Source organism: Agelaius phoeniceus, chromosome 21 (genome assembly GCF_051311805.1).
Source record: "Agelaius phoeniceus isolate bAgePho1 chromosome 21, bAgePho1.hap1, whole genome shotgun sequence".
Taxonomy (NCBI): Eukaryota; Metazoa; Chordata; class Aves; order Passeriformes; family Icteridae; genus Agelaius; species Agelaius phoeniceus.
In genome coordinates, this window is record NC_135285.1 from 2200121 (window position 1) to 2215845 (window position 15725).

At 50.6% G+C, this 15725-nt stretch overlaps 1 protein-coding gene across 14 annotated transcripts in view; it reads left to right on the forward strand.

The window, feature by feature from the left end:
* LOC129128747 (histone-lysine N-methyltransferase EHMT1) overlaps positions 1 to 15725 on the forward strand; it is a 124783-nt gene that overhangs the window by 104658 nt on the left and 4400 nt on the right. For all 14 annotated transcript variants that reach the window (XM_054646245.2, XM_077188987.1, XM_077188980.1 and 11 more), the window contains 7 exons: positions 1036 to 1190; positions 1895 to 2062; positions 2401 to 2545; positions 3534 to 3611; positions 5550 to 5665; positions 7874 to 7960; positions 15102 to 15180. In XM_054646245.2, the coding sequence (XP_054502220.1) occupies positions 1036 to 1190; positions 1895 to 2062; positions 2401 to 2545; positions 3534 to 3611; positions 5550 to 5665; positions 7874 to 7960; positions 15102 to 15180 (828 nt within the window). The remainder of the gene's footprint in view (positions 1 to 1035; positions 1191 to 1894; positions 2063 to 2400; positions 2546 to 3533; positions 3612 to 5549; positions 5666 to 7873; positions 7961 to 15101; positions 15181 to 15725) is intronic.

A 15725-nucleotide genomic window follows, 5' to 3' on the forward strand; every position in this document is an offset into this window, starting at 1 on the left:
GAAAGGCTTTGCTTGTGATGATGCTGCTTTTCAGGCAGGAGCAATGCAAGGCAGAGCACCAGTCCAGGGGTCTGTGACCTGTCTGAGCTGCAGCATGTGGGTGCAAGCCACAGGATGGATGTTTTCTGTAGATTGTGTGGGGTTTTTCTAGATGACACTGTAAAGGGAAGCAGGAGCTGGGTAGGAAAGTGTCTCCCTCTCCCTGATGTGTGGCAATAGCTCCCTATTTAAGGCAGGACCTTAAGTTACATGATAACAGCTCAAACACTCCAGCAGCAGCTTTGTTTTTGCTTTAAAAAGAAGAAAAAAAGGGGAATAGCTGGGTGATCATTACTATCATTTCACTGTTGTCATCAGTGTCTTTAGAGCCTGTCATGGGGAAGGGATCGACGTGTGCTGCAAATTGCAGTGTAACAGAAAACAGGATCATCCCTTAAAATATCTCCATCAGAAAGATGAGTGTTCAGCTATTTCCAGTGCTGCTAGTGAGAGATGAGTACATACAGTATTTAAGAGATGCCTGGAGTCAGATTGATTGCTTACCCCATGGCTCCTGGTTCTCTTTTTGGCACCTTCACGTACCCTATGTGCTCTTTTTCTCCTTAATTTCGTGCTGTGCTCTTTTTCTCCTTAATTTTGCAGCCCTGGGAGGCACAGTAGCTTTCCTGGCTCTTGGGGCTGGGCAAACTCAGCATCCAGCCTTTTCCAGCATGTTTGTTCATGTCTGTCACCTCTTTCCTGGATTGATCTAGATTGGTTTGTGGCTCGGAGACTGACGCTGTCTGTGTGTGTGTAGGGAAGGTGATGGATTGCCTTGTGTGCAGCCTCCCCATCCTTGGTGTGCAGAGGTGGATGGAGTGAGAGCTCTCTGTTTGGCTGCTCTGAGGTTTTCCTGTCCACCCTGGCATTCCCAGCCAGCCAGAGCAGGATGGGGATGGCAGCCACACGCTGAACGCTGCAGGTGCAGAGCTGAGGAAGGAACCCCCAAAGCCATGGGGTTTTAAACAACCTCCTCTCTGTTCTCTTTCCCTCCAGGAGGAAAACATTTGTTTGCACTGGGCTGCTTTTTCTGGCTGTGTTGACATAGCTGAGATCCTGCTGGCAGCAAAGTGTGACCTGCACGCCGTGAACATCCACGGGGACTCGCCCCTGCACATCGCAGCACGAGAGAACCGCTACGAGTGTGTGGTGTAAGTGCCCTGCCCAGCCCTCCCTGCCCCCCTGCTGCTGCCTGCCAGCCTCAGGAGAGCCTCTGAGATGCCTTTGCTCTTTACACACAGCCCAGGATTGTGATGGAGGGCTTGTTTTTCTCCTGGGGTGGGGTGTATGAGCTACCAGCTGCTGCCAGAGCTGCTCAGAAAATGTGGCGTGTTTGAGTCTGAGGGGCTGTGCTCAGCCTGGGCTTCCCAGCAGGAAGGTGTCAGGCTTCCTTGATTAAAGCTTTTTTTCCCCCACCACTAGCATGGTAAAAAGGTGCCCTGTTACCTTTGTTCCTTTGCTTCATCCCTGCTCTGAATAAAGCCATCATGTTCTCACCAAAAGCTGGTGAGTATAAACGAGGGCCAAGCCCACCACCAGGTTCCTGTGGGGCTCTTCCATTTCCAGCCTACTCTTCCCACCCCATATCTTTCCCTGCCAGAGAGAGTTTCAAGCCTGTCTGAAGTTAGGCTGGTACCAGCAAGGTACCTGAAGCAAGGCATGGTTTGCCCAGAGCTCTCATGGGTGCCCAGAGCTTCTGTCAGAAGGATTCACTGAACCATGCTTAATAAAGAAAACTCAGGTGATTATTCACTACTACAGTCCCTTAAGGGCTGGCTGGAGGATGTGATTCAGCTTGTTTTCCCCTTGCCTGCTTTCTCCTGGGGAATCCTTATCCTTCCTTGCTGTTTTGCAGTCTCTTTCTTTCCCGTGGCTCGGATGTCACTTTAAAGAACAAGGAGGGTGAGACCCCGCTCCAGTGCTCCAGCCTTAACTCTCAGGTCTGGGTGGCCCTGCAGATGAACAAGACTCTCAAAGAATCATCTTCTGAGAAGCCTGCCCAGATAGAGAAGGTGGTGAGCAGGTGAGAATAGGGCTGGCTTTGCTTGTGGGTCATGATATTGAGCTCTTGCATAGGGAAGGCTGCTTTAAGAAAGAATTGTGTGCCTTCTTAAGCTGGTGTGAAGGTCAGTGTGAGCTTAGCAAGAACTAAGCCCATGCTGATTCAGTCCATGGTTTGCAAATTCATCCTCCAAATGAAAATATAAGCACAAAGAGCCATCTGTAAGGCAGGGTGGGAAAACACGAGCTCTGTTCTAGTCTGAATGGCTTCGAGTGCTCGGTGACTCTGGCCCAGGATGGCATTTGAATGGCCCCTTGTCTGGGGCACTTTCCTCTGTGACAGTTCTTTCTCCACCACAGAGACATTGCCCGGGGCTACGAGCGGATCCCCATCCCCTGTGTCAATTCCGTGGACAGCGAGCCCTGCCCCAGCAATTACAAATACGTGTCACAGAACTGTGTCACCTCCCCGATGGACATTGACAGGAACATCACTCATTTACAGGTGAGGGATCCTGCTTTCTTCCTCTTCTGGGCTCTGCAGTGCTCCTCAGAACAGATTTGGCATTCCACATGGGAATGTTGAGTCCTGATACTGCCATCAAATTCCAGCTAAGGCTGAGTGCCTCACCTCCAGTTCTTGTTGTAGGAGATGGGATTTTGATTTTCTTCAGTTTTGAGGCTTAAGCTGAGCTCGGTGTTCAGCTGTAGCATTGGAGCTGTAGGAGATGGGATTTTGTTGTAGGAGATGGGATTTTGATTTTCTTCAGTTTTGAGGCTTTAGCTGAGCTCTGTGTTCAGCTGTAGCATTGGCCATCTGGTGCTGGCTGATGTGGCTCCCATTTATCCTTGTCCTCTCTTCTGAGGCTGCAGAGTCAGGGATTTGTTGGGAGACCTTCTCCATGCTGCCTTCCCATGGACTGCAGCAGCCAGGCTGAGGTCTTGGCTGTGATGCTGCAGCCCTGGAAGGGCTGGGAGGGGAAAGCAGAGATGGGGAGGTTCAGGGTGAGGGTGAGACCTTGCTGGGCACAGCTCTGAGGTGGCTGAAGTGACCTTCCCAGGGCCAGTCCCTGTTGTGCAGCAGCCTGGTGGCAGGGCTGTGCTGGCTTGGGGATGCTGGGGAAGCAGCAGAGGAGGACTGAGACAGCACAGCTGCATCATCTCCCAGCTCTGGTCCCTCCTTGGAGCTTTCCTTGTCCTCAGGTGTGGAGAACAGCTCACAGGGCATGGGGGAGGGTTACAACAGGGGAACATCCTCTCCTGAGCAGTGAGACTGGCTCAGAATGAGATCCTTCCTTGCAAGGCAGAGTCCTTTGGTGCTCATTGCACACAGAAATGACCAATGGAGTAGAACTGCCACTGACTGGTGAAGCTGGTGATGCCTCTGGTGAGGAGCTGCAGCAAGAGGAGGAGATGTGGTTTCCTGACCCAGCCTCCAGCTGCAGCCTCAGGGGTGTGAGTGGTGTGGAATTAACCCTTTGCTTCTCTTGCAGTATTGTGTCTGTATAGACGACTGCTCCTCCAGTAACTGCATGTGTGGCCAGCTCAGCATGCGCTGCTGGTACGACAAGGTGAGGACACACAGCCCCCTCCTGGCTCACACCAGGGCCTGGCAACTGAATTCTGCCTCATTCAGTTCCTTGCACAGCTCAAAGCCAGGTTGGACAGGGCTTGGAGCAACCCTGTTCTAGTGGGAGATGTCCATGCCCATGAAAGGGGTTGGGATGAGCTGAGTTTGAGGCCCCTTCCACCCCAAACCATTCCCTGCTTCTGTGATTCCAACTCCTTTCTTCTTGATTTAAAATGCCTCAAGTTATAGTCTCAGCTCTGAGACATGTGATAATCCAAACTGCCTGCTCAGGGCAGCTTTTCTTGTGTTATTTATTGTGCTCCTCTTGTGCCAACTGAGCCATTAATTACACTCATGTGATAGGGAGCATTTAACAATCCAAGTGTGAAATCAGCTTCCATTTCAGAGCAACGTGGAAAGTGCTGTAAGATGTAAACAAAGGGAGAGAATGTAAACAAAGAAAGAGAATTTTTTAAAATCTGCTTTTATTTGTTGTGATTCTCCTGGATGAAGACAGAGTAAAGATGTTTTCACTGCCACATTGCCAGAAGTCAGGTTTGTTTTGGGTAAATGCTTCAACCCTCCAGGGAGGTTTTGAGATTCATCTTTGGGCAGGTGCTACAAAGATCAGAAGTTCTGTGAATCTCTGCAGGTTTCTCCCAGAGGGAGTGTTGGCATCTTTCTTGGCTTTGTAGCCCTTTTATTTACACATTAATAGGTGATTACATCTCTCAAGGCTTAAAAGCCAAATTTGTTAAATATGAAAAATTACATCCATCACTTCCTTAATCCTGTATGTTGGTAAATAATTAATTGTAGGTTTTTTTGGGAGTGTTATTTGGGAATGTAGTGTGATTCACAGAACTTGGGTGTACTGGCCTTGGACTCTGCAAGTTCAGGCTTTATTCCAGAGGCAGACTAAGCATCCATTTCTCCCCTCCAGCACAGCAAATGGCAATAATGATGATGATGCACACCAGTTTTCTGCACAGCACTGGGAGGGTTTTTTTTTAATGCTGTGTAGGGTGATAGCAGGCAGCAAAAATCTAAATTCTCTGGCTGTTTGTCAGCTGTGGGTGACAGTGGTGACTGTGCTGCTGTCAGGGTAGAGCAAAACCATTTTGGTGATTTATTAGAAATATGGATATTGATCTAGTACCAATATCCAACTGTGTTGGACAAAAACTCTCTAACACTTTAAAGTTATAAAGTGTATGTTTATTGTGGGATAGCTCCCAAATACAAACTGCAATTTACAGGTGATTACAGAGTCCTTTTATCTGTACAAATATTGAATACCCAGAATACAAATGCATATTCATAACTCTGGTACATCCCATTCCTGGCTTCCCATGGTAATTAGTTCAAAAGCCATTAAACATGTGCAGTTTGTTCCTTGAAATGGGTCTGTGGTCCCTTTCATGGGGAGGGGCCCCAAAAGGAGGAAGTAAATGAAGTCTTCCTTGTTCTGTCCTTTCTACCTTTTCAATGCAAATATGACAAATGAACCCATTGGTAGAACTCCCATTCCCCACCTTTAATTGGTTTTAGAACAGAGGAGGCTACAATTGTCTTATGTTACCTAAAAGCCATTTATCAGTTTCTATATTTTTCATTATAAACCCAGCTAATCAAACATTGTGTTCACAAGCAATCAATTATTAGTTAACTACTAACTCTTAACTTCATCAAGGCCTACCCATTTATTTTGATTAACTCTAATAAAGCTTATCTCTAACTAAAACCTCAGCTCCTCTAAAATCCCCAAATTCTTTAAAGTTTATGTCTCAGCAGAACCTGAGCTCTGACGCTGGGTTTGGGCACAACTTTACCATGGGGTTCTCTGGCCTGTTTTTACCCTGGGGGGAATATGTGCCAGTGGTTTTGGGGATGCCAGGAGCAGACAAATAACCCAGTCTGGGGTGGTTCTCTCCTTCAGGATGGCCGACTCCTGCCTGAGTTCAACATGGCTGAGCCCCCCCTGATCTTTGAGTGCAACCACGCGTGCTCGTGCTGGAGAACCTGCAGGAACCGGGTGGTTCAGAACGGCCTCAGGTGGGCAGGAGGGGCAAACACAGCTGCTCTGGGCAGGACCAGCCCCAAACCCATCAGCCTTGTGGCTCTCAGCTCCCCCATAATCCCACAAAACCCAGCAGGGAAGCTGGGGGTGGTGGGATGGAAGTGGGATCCTGCGTGCTGCCAGTGGGAGTGGAGCAGCAGTGGGTTGATGAGCTCAATTAACATCTCAGTTAATATTTGCACCCTGCTCTTGGCACCATCAGGTGGGAACTGCAGTGTTCTTTCATCAGCTGACCATAAAACATACAAATGGCTTGTGGGTTAGCATGCACAGCCCAAGTGTGGTGTCTCAGGGGGAGAGCTGAGAAGGACATGACAGCAACAGAGCTGCAGAGTCTGAATTCAGATCTTGTAAGCCAGCAGTCTAGATTAGAAATACAGGCCAGCATGCCCAGACTTGGCTGCTTAAAATTTACAAGTTCTTGGCATGATTCCCCCTGAACTGGATACCTGAATGCCTGTTGGCCTCTCTGCTCCAGGTTAGACTGCTGGGACTTTGGTGCCTGGCTAAAAATGTCAATGTTTTGGTTTGGACCTATGCTATGGAGGAGTTTGCCACTGCACTAAGTTCAAAGGCATCCCATTGGAAAAAAATCCCAACTTTTTAGAATTTCTTTGTAGTGCTGACAACACTCTTTTTGCAAGCTTTGTAGTTTCAATGACATTTTGCACTGTTAAAAATAAGCAAGGAAGGAACTCGATGTGTTTCCTCAGAACTTTACCTCTCTCTGGTTTTCCCTGCCAAGCTCCGGTGCCTCCGTGGGTGTTTCTTCAGGAGCTCTACAGCTAGAGCTGTTGCTTTTGCATTTTTTTGCCTTGCTGAAGTGTTTTTTTCTGAAAGATGGGAAGGGTTGGGAACCCCACACAAGCCAGGGAAAGCAGCTCTGCTGGGAAGGAGGGTCAGGTGCTGGGCAGAGCTCACAGTCCCTGCAGAGGCAGTGGGGAAGGCTCCTGCCTTGGGGCTGCAGCTGACCCAGGGGTGCTGCTGCTCTGTTTTCAGTGCTTCCTTTATCAGATTGGCTCCAAATTAGCTCTGCCTGGCAGAGCACACGTATCCAGCTGGCAGCCTGGCCCAGCTCAGCTGGCAGCCTCAGCTCAGAGCCACGGCCCCGCTGCCGCCGGCTCCAGAGCAGAGCCCAGAGCTGAGCTGAGCTCTGCTCTGCTCTGATGGACAAGCCAAAAGCTGGGGGAGCTTCCCCAAACTCCAAACCCAGTGTTAGACCCTGCTTCTCTGAGAGCAATGACTCCCCTGAGGTCATGGTTTGTCCTGGTGAAGCAGTGGCAGACAGGATGAAGTTCACATCCCCTGGTTCGAGCTGACAGTGCAGGAGGGAGTGGGTGGGGGAAGAGAAGTACTGGGAAAAGCAACAGGGGGAAGTTAAGGTGAGCATCAGATTTCACTTAATTCCGATAACAGTGTTGCTGAGAGTGGGTTTTGGTTCCCTCAGGGATAGAGCAAGCTTTTCCTAGCCCTGGAGACTGTTCATCCTGCACTTAACTCAGGCTCTGGCTGAGCAGGAGGCAGAATGACTTACAGGATTGTTTCTCTGCCTATAAACCCCATCAGTAAAATTCCACAGAGCAGCTATTACACCAAGAAGTCTCAAGTTGCAGCTTTTCTTTCTTGTCTTTCAGCCAGGCAGCTGGATATGATGGAATTGCTGAATGCCCTGGCTTTGGCAGAGGGCAGAGGGGTCAGAGCACTTAGCTCCAGGTGTTCTTTAGTCCCTGGGAGATTCCTGCCTTCCCCCTCAGCACCACTCCACTGCTGTAAATCCCCTTCCACCTTCCCTGCCTCCCCCAGGGCTGCGTGGAGGGGAAGGAAATGCTGCTGGTGGGGTTCTGTAAATCATCTGTATCCTCTGTAAATCACCATCACATGGAGCATCCAGCCCTGTCTCCTCTTCTCCAGCCCCTTGGTGTGCACCTGGGCAGGCAGAAGGGGCTGCCTGGCACCAGTCCCTTGTCCTTGGGCTGTTTCCATGCCAGCATCTGCCCACAGCTGGGAGCTGTGGGAGTGGAGCATCCCTGCAGGGTGAGAACGGGAGGGTGAATATTAAAATCCTCTGGGAGTGTGTGCTGATGGAAGGTGCTGGCTTTTTGCTCATCTCTCCATGAAAATTCATCCTTTCCATGGAGTGCTGCCATCAGTGTGGCTCCATTTCCTCCTTTCCTCTTTTCCAGGACTCGGTTGCAGCTTTACCGGACACAAAAGATGGGCTGGGGAGTGCGGACGATGCAGGACATTCCTCTGGGAACCTTCGTGTGCGAGTGAGTTGTGCAGCTTTCACCATCCCCAAACCCCAGCACTGCCCAAATCCAGCACTGAGTGAGGTGTGCAGCTTTCACCATCCCCAAACCCCAGCACTGCCCAAATCCAGCACTGAGTGACTTGTGCAGCTTTCAGCATCCCCAAACCCCAGCACTGCCCAAATCCAGCACTGAGTTGTGCAGCTTTCACCATCCCCAAACCCCAGCACTGCCCAAATCCACCACTGAGTGACTTGTGCAGCTTTCACCATCCCCAAACCCCAGCACTGCCCAAATCCAGCACTGAGTGACTTGTGCAGCTTTCAGCAGCCCAAAAACCCCAACACTGCCAAAATCCAGCACTGAGTTGTGCAGCTTTCACCATCCCCAAACCCCAGCACTGCCCCAATCCAGCACTGAGTTGTGCAGCTTTCACCATCCCCAAACCCCAGCACTGCCCAAATCCAGCACTGAGTGAGGTGTGCAGCTTTCACCATCCCAAAAACCCCAGCACTGAATGAGTTCTGCAGCTTTCACCATCCCTAAAACCCCAGCCTTGCCCAAATTCAGTACTGAATGAGTTGTGCAGCTTTCACCATCCCAAAAACCCCAGCACTGCCCAAATCCATCACTGAGTGAGTTGTGCAGCTTTCACCATCCCCAAACCCCAGCACTGTCCAAATCCAGCACTGAGTGAGTTGTGCAGCTTTCACCATCCCAAAAACCCCAGCACTGCCCAAATCCAGCACTGAGTGAATTCTGCAGCTTTCAGCAGCCCAAAAACCCTAGCACTGCCCAAATCCAGCACTGAGTGACTTGTGCAGCTTTCACCATCCCCAAAACCCCAGCACTGCCCAAATCCAGCACTGAGTTGTGCAGCTTCCACCATCCATTCCCAAATCCAGGAGTAAGGTGTGCAGCTTTCACCAGCCCAAAAACCCCAGTACTTCCCAATCCAGCACTGAGTGAGTTGTGCAGCTTCCATCATCCATTCCCAAATCCAGGAGTAACTTGTGCAGCTTTCACCAGGCCAGCACTTCCCAATCCAGCACTGAGTGACTTGTGCAGCTTTCACCATCCCAAAATCCCCAGCACTACCCAAATCCAGCACTGAGTTGTGCAGCTTCCATCATCCATTTCCCAAATCCAGGACTGAGTTGTGCAGCTTTCACCATTCTAGCACCCCAGCACTTCCCAAATCCAGCACTGAGTTGTGCAGCCCAGCAAATCCCATCCATTCCCAAATCCAGGAGTAAGATGTTCAGCTTTCACCATCCCAAAAACCCCAGCCTTGCCCAAATTCAGTACTGAATGAGTTGTGCAGCTTTCACCATCCCTGCAGCCCCAGCACTGTCCAAATCCAGCACTGAGTGAGTTGTGCAGCTTTCACCATTCCCAAACCCCAGCACTGCCCAAATCCAGCACTGAGTGAGGTGTGCAGCTTTCACCATCCCCAAACCCCAGCACTGCCCAAATCCAGCACTGAGTGAGGTGTGCAGCTTTCACCATCCCCAAAACCCCAGCACTGCCAAAATCCAGCACTGAGTTGTGCAGCTTTCACCATCCCCAAACCCCAGCACTGCCCAAATCCAGCACTGAGTGAGTTGTGCAGCTTTCACCATCCCAAAAACCCCAGCACTGCCCAAATCCAGCACTGAGTGAGTTGTGCAGCTTTCACCATCCCAAAAACCCCCTCAATGCCCAAATCCAGCACTGAGTGAGGTGTGCAGCTTTCACCATCCCCAAACCCCAGCACTGCCCAAATCCAGCACTGAGTGAGTTGTGCAGCTTTCACCATCCCAAAAACCCCAGCACTGCCTAAATCCAGCACTGAGTGAGTTGTGCAGCTTTCAGCAGCCCAAAAACCCCAGCACTGCCCAAATCGAGCACTGAGTTGTGCAGCTTCCACCATCCATTCCCAAATCCAGGAGTAAGGTGTGCAGCTTTCACCATCCTAGCAGCCCCAGCACTTCCCAAATCCAGCACTGAGTTGTGCAGCCCAGCAAATCCCATCCGTTCCCAAATCCAGGAGTAAGATGTTCAGCTTTCACCATCCCAAAACCCCCAGCACTGCCCAAATCCAGCACTGAGTTGTGCAGCTTTCACCATCCCAAAAACCCCAGCACTGCCCAAATCCAGCACTGAGTGACTTGTGCAGCTTCCATCATCCATTCCCAAATCCAGGAGTAAGGTGTGCAGCTTTCAGCAACCCAGCACTTCCCAAATCCAGCACTGAGTTGTGCAGCCCAGAAAATCCCATCCAGTCCAAATCCAGGAGTAAGATGTTCAGCTTTCACCATCCCAAAAACCCCAGCACTTCCCAAATCCAGGAGTAAGTTGTGCAGCTTCCAGCAGCCCCAGCAGTTCCCCAGGGCACACATGGTTTGCTCCCCTTCAAGGAGAGGTTTTCATGCAGATCAAGCTGGCATTGAGCCCAGCTGCCTGCCCTCACCAGAGGTTTCCTGACTCCATTCCCTGCCCTGTCTGTCCTGCTTCTCATAGTGTGGAGCTTTCTCTGCTTCCCTCTGTCTTGCTGGGATCTGTGCTCAGCTCTTCTGCCTTTGAGACACAAACTATGGGGGAAAAGCACATTTGGGTTGTGCTGCAAGATGTGCTCAACTCCTGTGTTTGCCCAGATATGGGGGACTGCAGGTCAGGGCAGTGGGGAACAATTTTCTCTGCTTCAGTCCTGACTTCTCCAGAGGTTTTCCAGTGGCACAGCTCTGGCTTAGTCTGATTCAGCAAAGCAAGGAGGCACTTGGGGTTAAGCACATGTTTTGGCCCTGACTCAATAAAGTACTTAGGCACAGAAATGTTCAGATTTATGTCAAGTGGAAAACTTGCCATCAGACCCCACAGTTTGAGGCTTTAAAGTGGTATATGTACTTTATTAAATAGTTTGGAAAGTGTTTCCTTCATTGCAATACTACAGTGACTGAGGATCTTCTAAATAAGGCTGGACTCATGTCCACTGTGGAAATAGTTGCTGGTTGTTTTTAGAACTAGTTATTGATGTGTTATGGAATTGGGTGAGGGATTGAGGAAGATTATTGCAGTATTCAAAAGAAAAAGTAAAGGAAAAGATAATTCTGCAGTGAATTGGCCAAGTATTTCTTCTGGGTCAGGAGCTGCCAGCTGCTAAAATATTTTTTTAGAGATAAAGCCAAAAGCTGCTGTTTGTGGGGAGTGTCTCAGGCCTGTCCTTGTGCAGGGCTGTCCATAAGTACCAAAGGTCCCAGGGTTGTGGTGCAGTGCCCAGAACAGACCAGAACCTGTGAGGAAACTGCTGCAAGGACAAAAGGCAGAGACTTGAGCAAACCCTGCTGGAATGGCAGCACACAGGAGGAGCAGGCAGAGAGGGGACAGCCAGGGAGGGGTGATGAACACAGACATTGAGAGCACTGGGGCTGATGGGTGCAGATCCCCCAGCCTGACTGCCCCCAGCCCATGCCAGCAGCTGCTGGCACTGTTCCACTGCTGGGTACTATCTTCATTAGCTAAATGAGCTGCTTACTCAACAGCTGAGCTAATTCATGTTGTGCCCATGCACATTCCTCCTGTGGCACACACTCATTTTCTCACTCACCAAATCCAAGCCCTTGGCTCCATGAGTCCTTCCTGTGATTCTTTATGAGCATCCCATAAACCTGGTTCCTGCTTTTCCTCCTCTCTGCAAAGCAGCCCCAGTGCTGGCAGTGCTCAGGGCTGCCAGGACACAGCAGATCCCAGGAGCAGCTCCTCCAGAAGAGCATTTTGTGTTAAACATCTGCATTGGAGCCCTGGGTGGGCAGCTGCTCTGTCCAGTGGTTATTGCTCTGCTTTGGAAGGATGATTGTATTGGTGTGACCTTTATTGGTGTGACCTTTATCCTGGAACTCTGCACAGGCACCAGGAGAGGCTGGGGGAGCTGGGAAGGGGCTCAGCCTGGAGCAAAGGAGGCTCAGGAGGGACCCTGTGGCTCTGCACAGCTCCTGACAGGAGGGGACAGCCAGGGGGGGTCAGGCTCTGCTCCCAGGGAATCAGTGAAAGGAAAAATGGCCTCAAGTTTCACCAGGGGAGCTTCAGATCAGAGCTATGGAAATGGCTTTTTGCTGAAGGAGTGGTCAGGCATTGGAATGAGTCACCCAGGGAGGTGTTGGAGTCACCACCTCTGGAAGTGTTCAAAAGGCATCTGGATGTGGCAGCTGGGGACGTGGTCTGGGTGATGGTGCTGCTGGGTTCATGACTGGGCTCTGTGGTCCTGAAGGTCTCTCCCAACCCTGATGATTCTGTGAGTCTGTAACTGCCTCCTGTCCCTTGTGCACAGCCCTGGAAGCAGCAGCTTGGCAAGGGTGATGCCTCAGGTTCAGCTTTTCTATTTTTCCCATTCTGTGCTGCTTTAGTGGGTGGGTCTGGGCTTCACATCAGGGGATGCTGAGCTCTGTGCACAGAGCAGGGAGACAAAACAATTCCTGCTCCAGCTGGGCACCAAGGACAAATGATCCAAATCTCAGCCCAAGAGCACAAACCCCGTGGGCTGGAGAGAGAAAAACAAGCAGGGTGGGACTGCAGGGGCTAAAGCTGGAATGGGACAATGAACTGCAAGATGCAAATGGAGCAGAACAGATCCCAGGGAGAGACCCCGTGCCCGGCCGTGCATTTTGGGGCCATTTTGGTTCATCTTGGGTGCAGCCCTGGCTGGGCTCTTGTGCTGCCCAAGCTGGATCCATGGAGGAGATCCTTTGAATAAATCCCTGCTTTATTCTTTAGCTCTGTCCAGCCTCTGCTCTAGGGCAGCCTGCACAGGGCACCAAGGGGACGTGTGGCAGTGTCACCCTCCTGTCCCACAGGGCTCCATGGAGCCTGCAGGCTCTGCAGCCCCTCAGGGCTGTGCTCATGGGCAGCTTTCTCCCTGGCCTTGGAATTTGGTGCTGTTCAGAAGCTGCTGTTGCTCGCTCTGTGCTGCTGCTGTGGGTTGGGTTGGATCTGCTCTGTTCATGCTTGCTTGGTAGGTGGTGGAGCTGCTCCTTTTGGAAACAGCACAGCTGCTGCTGCCTTTTGTTGGAGAGGCTGGGAGTTAGTGGGATGCAGAAACCAGAGGATCTGGTCTGTTCCTTTTCCATCCATTTATGGCTTTTGAATATTTGCTTTCTGTTCAGTGGTGCTTTAGGAAGGTTCCAGCTGCATCAAGGCAGGTGTTTCAGCCACACCTCCAGGCAGAGAAGCTCCAGCCAGGCCTCCTGTCTCCCACATCCTGTGGAAAACCCTGGAGCCTGTGCTAGGGACTGCTCATTGCTCTTGGTTTTTGCATGGAGTTCCCTCTGATCACAGAATCATTGAGGTTGGAAAAGACCTCCAAGATCATCTGTTCCAAGCTCACTCATGCCCAGGCTGTTTGAGCAGTGATGAGAGGCCCTGGGAAGCTCAGGGATGGAGTTATTTGCCATCAGTGTGCTGAACATCTGCTGGCTAGAAAGGCACTGCCTTGGCCACAGGAGTTCTTAAATGAAGGGGCTCCTGCTGGGTTTTGGGAGGAACATGCACCCCTTGCACATCCTTCCCTAACTCAGGGCCTGGAAAATCAGGGACCTGTTAATATCTTTGAACAGCCCTGGAAAGGAAATGAGTTACAGGAATTGGCTTTAAAGGAGCATTAAACCAATGATTTTTAATTTGGTGGTGGTATTTTATTTCATAAACCTGCAGTGGCTCTCCCTGGGCACGGGGCCTCTCTGAGCAGAATTATTCAGCTGTTCTCAGCTGCTGCTGCCTGCTGGGCCTTTCCACAGCAATTTCTCTCCCTCTCTGGCCACCTTTCTATGCTTTAGGCCTCCAAGGAGTGGGTGATTTCCAGTAGTGGAGCAGTGAGGGCAAACAGGAGGCTCCCAGTTGGGAACTACAGCCAAAAATCCCTGGTCACAGAGCTCAGGGATCCTCTCCAGGTTCATGTTTCCTGGCTCTCCTCCTCCCCAGCCTGGCAGTTCAATGCTGCATTGAGCCCTGGGGGATTGGAGGCAGTTGTTTAACACTTGGAATGTGCCTGAGGGCTGCAGGAATGCTGCTAGAGCATGGCCATGGAAATTCTGTTGATGCTGCAAAGAATATTTATTCATGTGGTGAATCCTTTCCTTGAAATAATCCCTGTTTCATTGCAGGCTGGGAACACTTGCATACCAAAATCACAGAAACACAGACTGGGGTGGTTGGGAGGGACCTTAAATCCCATCTCTGCCATGGGCAGGGACGCCTTCCACTACCCCAGGTTGCTCCAAACCCTGGCCTTGGGTTGAAAAGCTGCTGTGCTGCTGCTTCTTCCTCACACCCTCCCTCAGTCCCTCCACTCTGAGTCTCTTACTTTGACTGAAGCAGCTCAGGGCAGGAAGTGTTGAATCTCAACAGTCCAAAACTGTTGAAAATGGAGATGAGGAGACAGAGGTGGGAACACCAGTGCTGTGGGGACTCCTGCCACAAGGGGGTTTGCATCAAAGCCAGACCTCTCTGGCTGTGTGGTTCTTCTCAGCAAGCCCAGGCCAAGCAGCACCTGCTTCATTCTCCTTGGAGAACCTGCCCATCACCTGCTTTACAACAGGGTGGCTGTAGCTGGCACCACAGCTCACATTTATCCTGGTTCAGGAGGGATTGAGAAGGGATCCAGGGATCCTGCCACGTTAGGTTAGACTTTTAAACCAAACCTAAGACTTTTAAACCAAAACTTTCGAAGTTGTGTAGCCTGTAATTGCTCAAAATATCCTGGGAAATACATGAGGGGCAGACAGAAGTGTTTTGTTTTGGGGTGTGAGCAGCACAAGCACTGCAGCTGTTGTGGGACAGCCTGAGTCTGACCAGGAGCTTCAGGAGACTTGGATTCATGCGTTGGTCTTGGCCAACAGAGAGATTTGCAAAAGGAAACTTAGTTCTCAGGAAAAATGGATTTATTTTTATATTAAAGTGGTTTTAATATCATGAATGTAATTTATAATATTATTTAAGTGTTGCTCTGAAGAGGTGGAGCCAGATTTTCCCTGCTGGGGATTAACAGAGCTCGGTTTGGTGGCTTGGAGCTGGCCAGCACTGTGGCTGTGGTTGCCCATCTGTGGCTGGGCTGCTGTTTGGGGCATTTCTCTCTCCCAAAAACAGGGGTTTGGGCCTGTGATCTCACTCCTGCCTGTCCCTGTGCCCACAGGTACGTTGGGGAGCTGATCTCCGACTCCGAGGCCGATGTCCGTGAGGAGGACTCCTACCTCTTCGACCTGGACAACAAGGTACTGGGTCTGCAGGGTGCCACAACAAACCCCAGCTCCTGACTCCTCAAAAGAGCCCAGACAATCATTGTCTCCATCTTGATGTGCAGGGAAATCCTGCAGAGAGTACAATTGGTGTGCTTTAGGGGAAAGGTGGTTGAGGTGAGAGTTAGGGCTGGTTAAAAGGGCAGCAGAACCAACGTGTGCTGCCCACACCACTTTTGGGCAAGATGCTCTTCTGCCAAACCCCTTGGAGCATCCTGAGCTCAATTGTCCAGGTTTTGGTGCTCCTAACCTGGCACCTGTGGGATTGGCAGCTCTGTCAGTTCTTCATGAAGTGATGATTAGCTGAAAGAGTAAAAAAAACCCCACAAACCCTGTTCACTCAGAAAGGATCCACCCTGGCAGGGGCTTCTGCTGCTGTTTGTTCCCCTGCACTGCTTTGTGGGGGCTCTCAGGGCAGAAATTTTGATTTGCAAAGTGCAATCTAAAAGTTTTAAGCAAGGCCATGACTTCAGACTCCCCCTGGGAAAGGAGAAGTGAGAAAAGTGAGCTGGGGACTGACA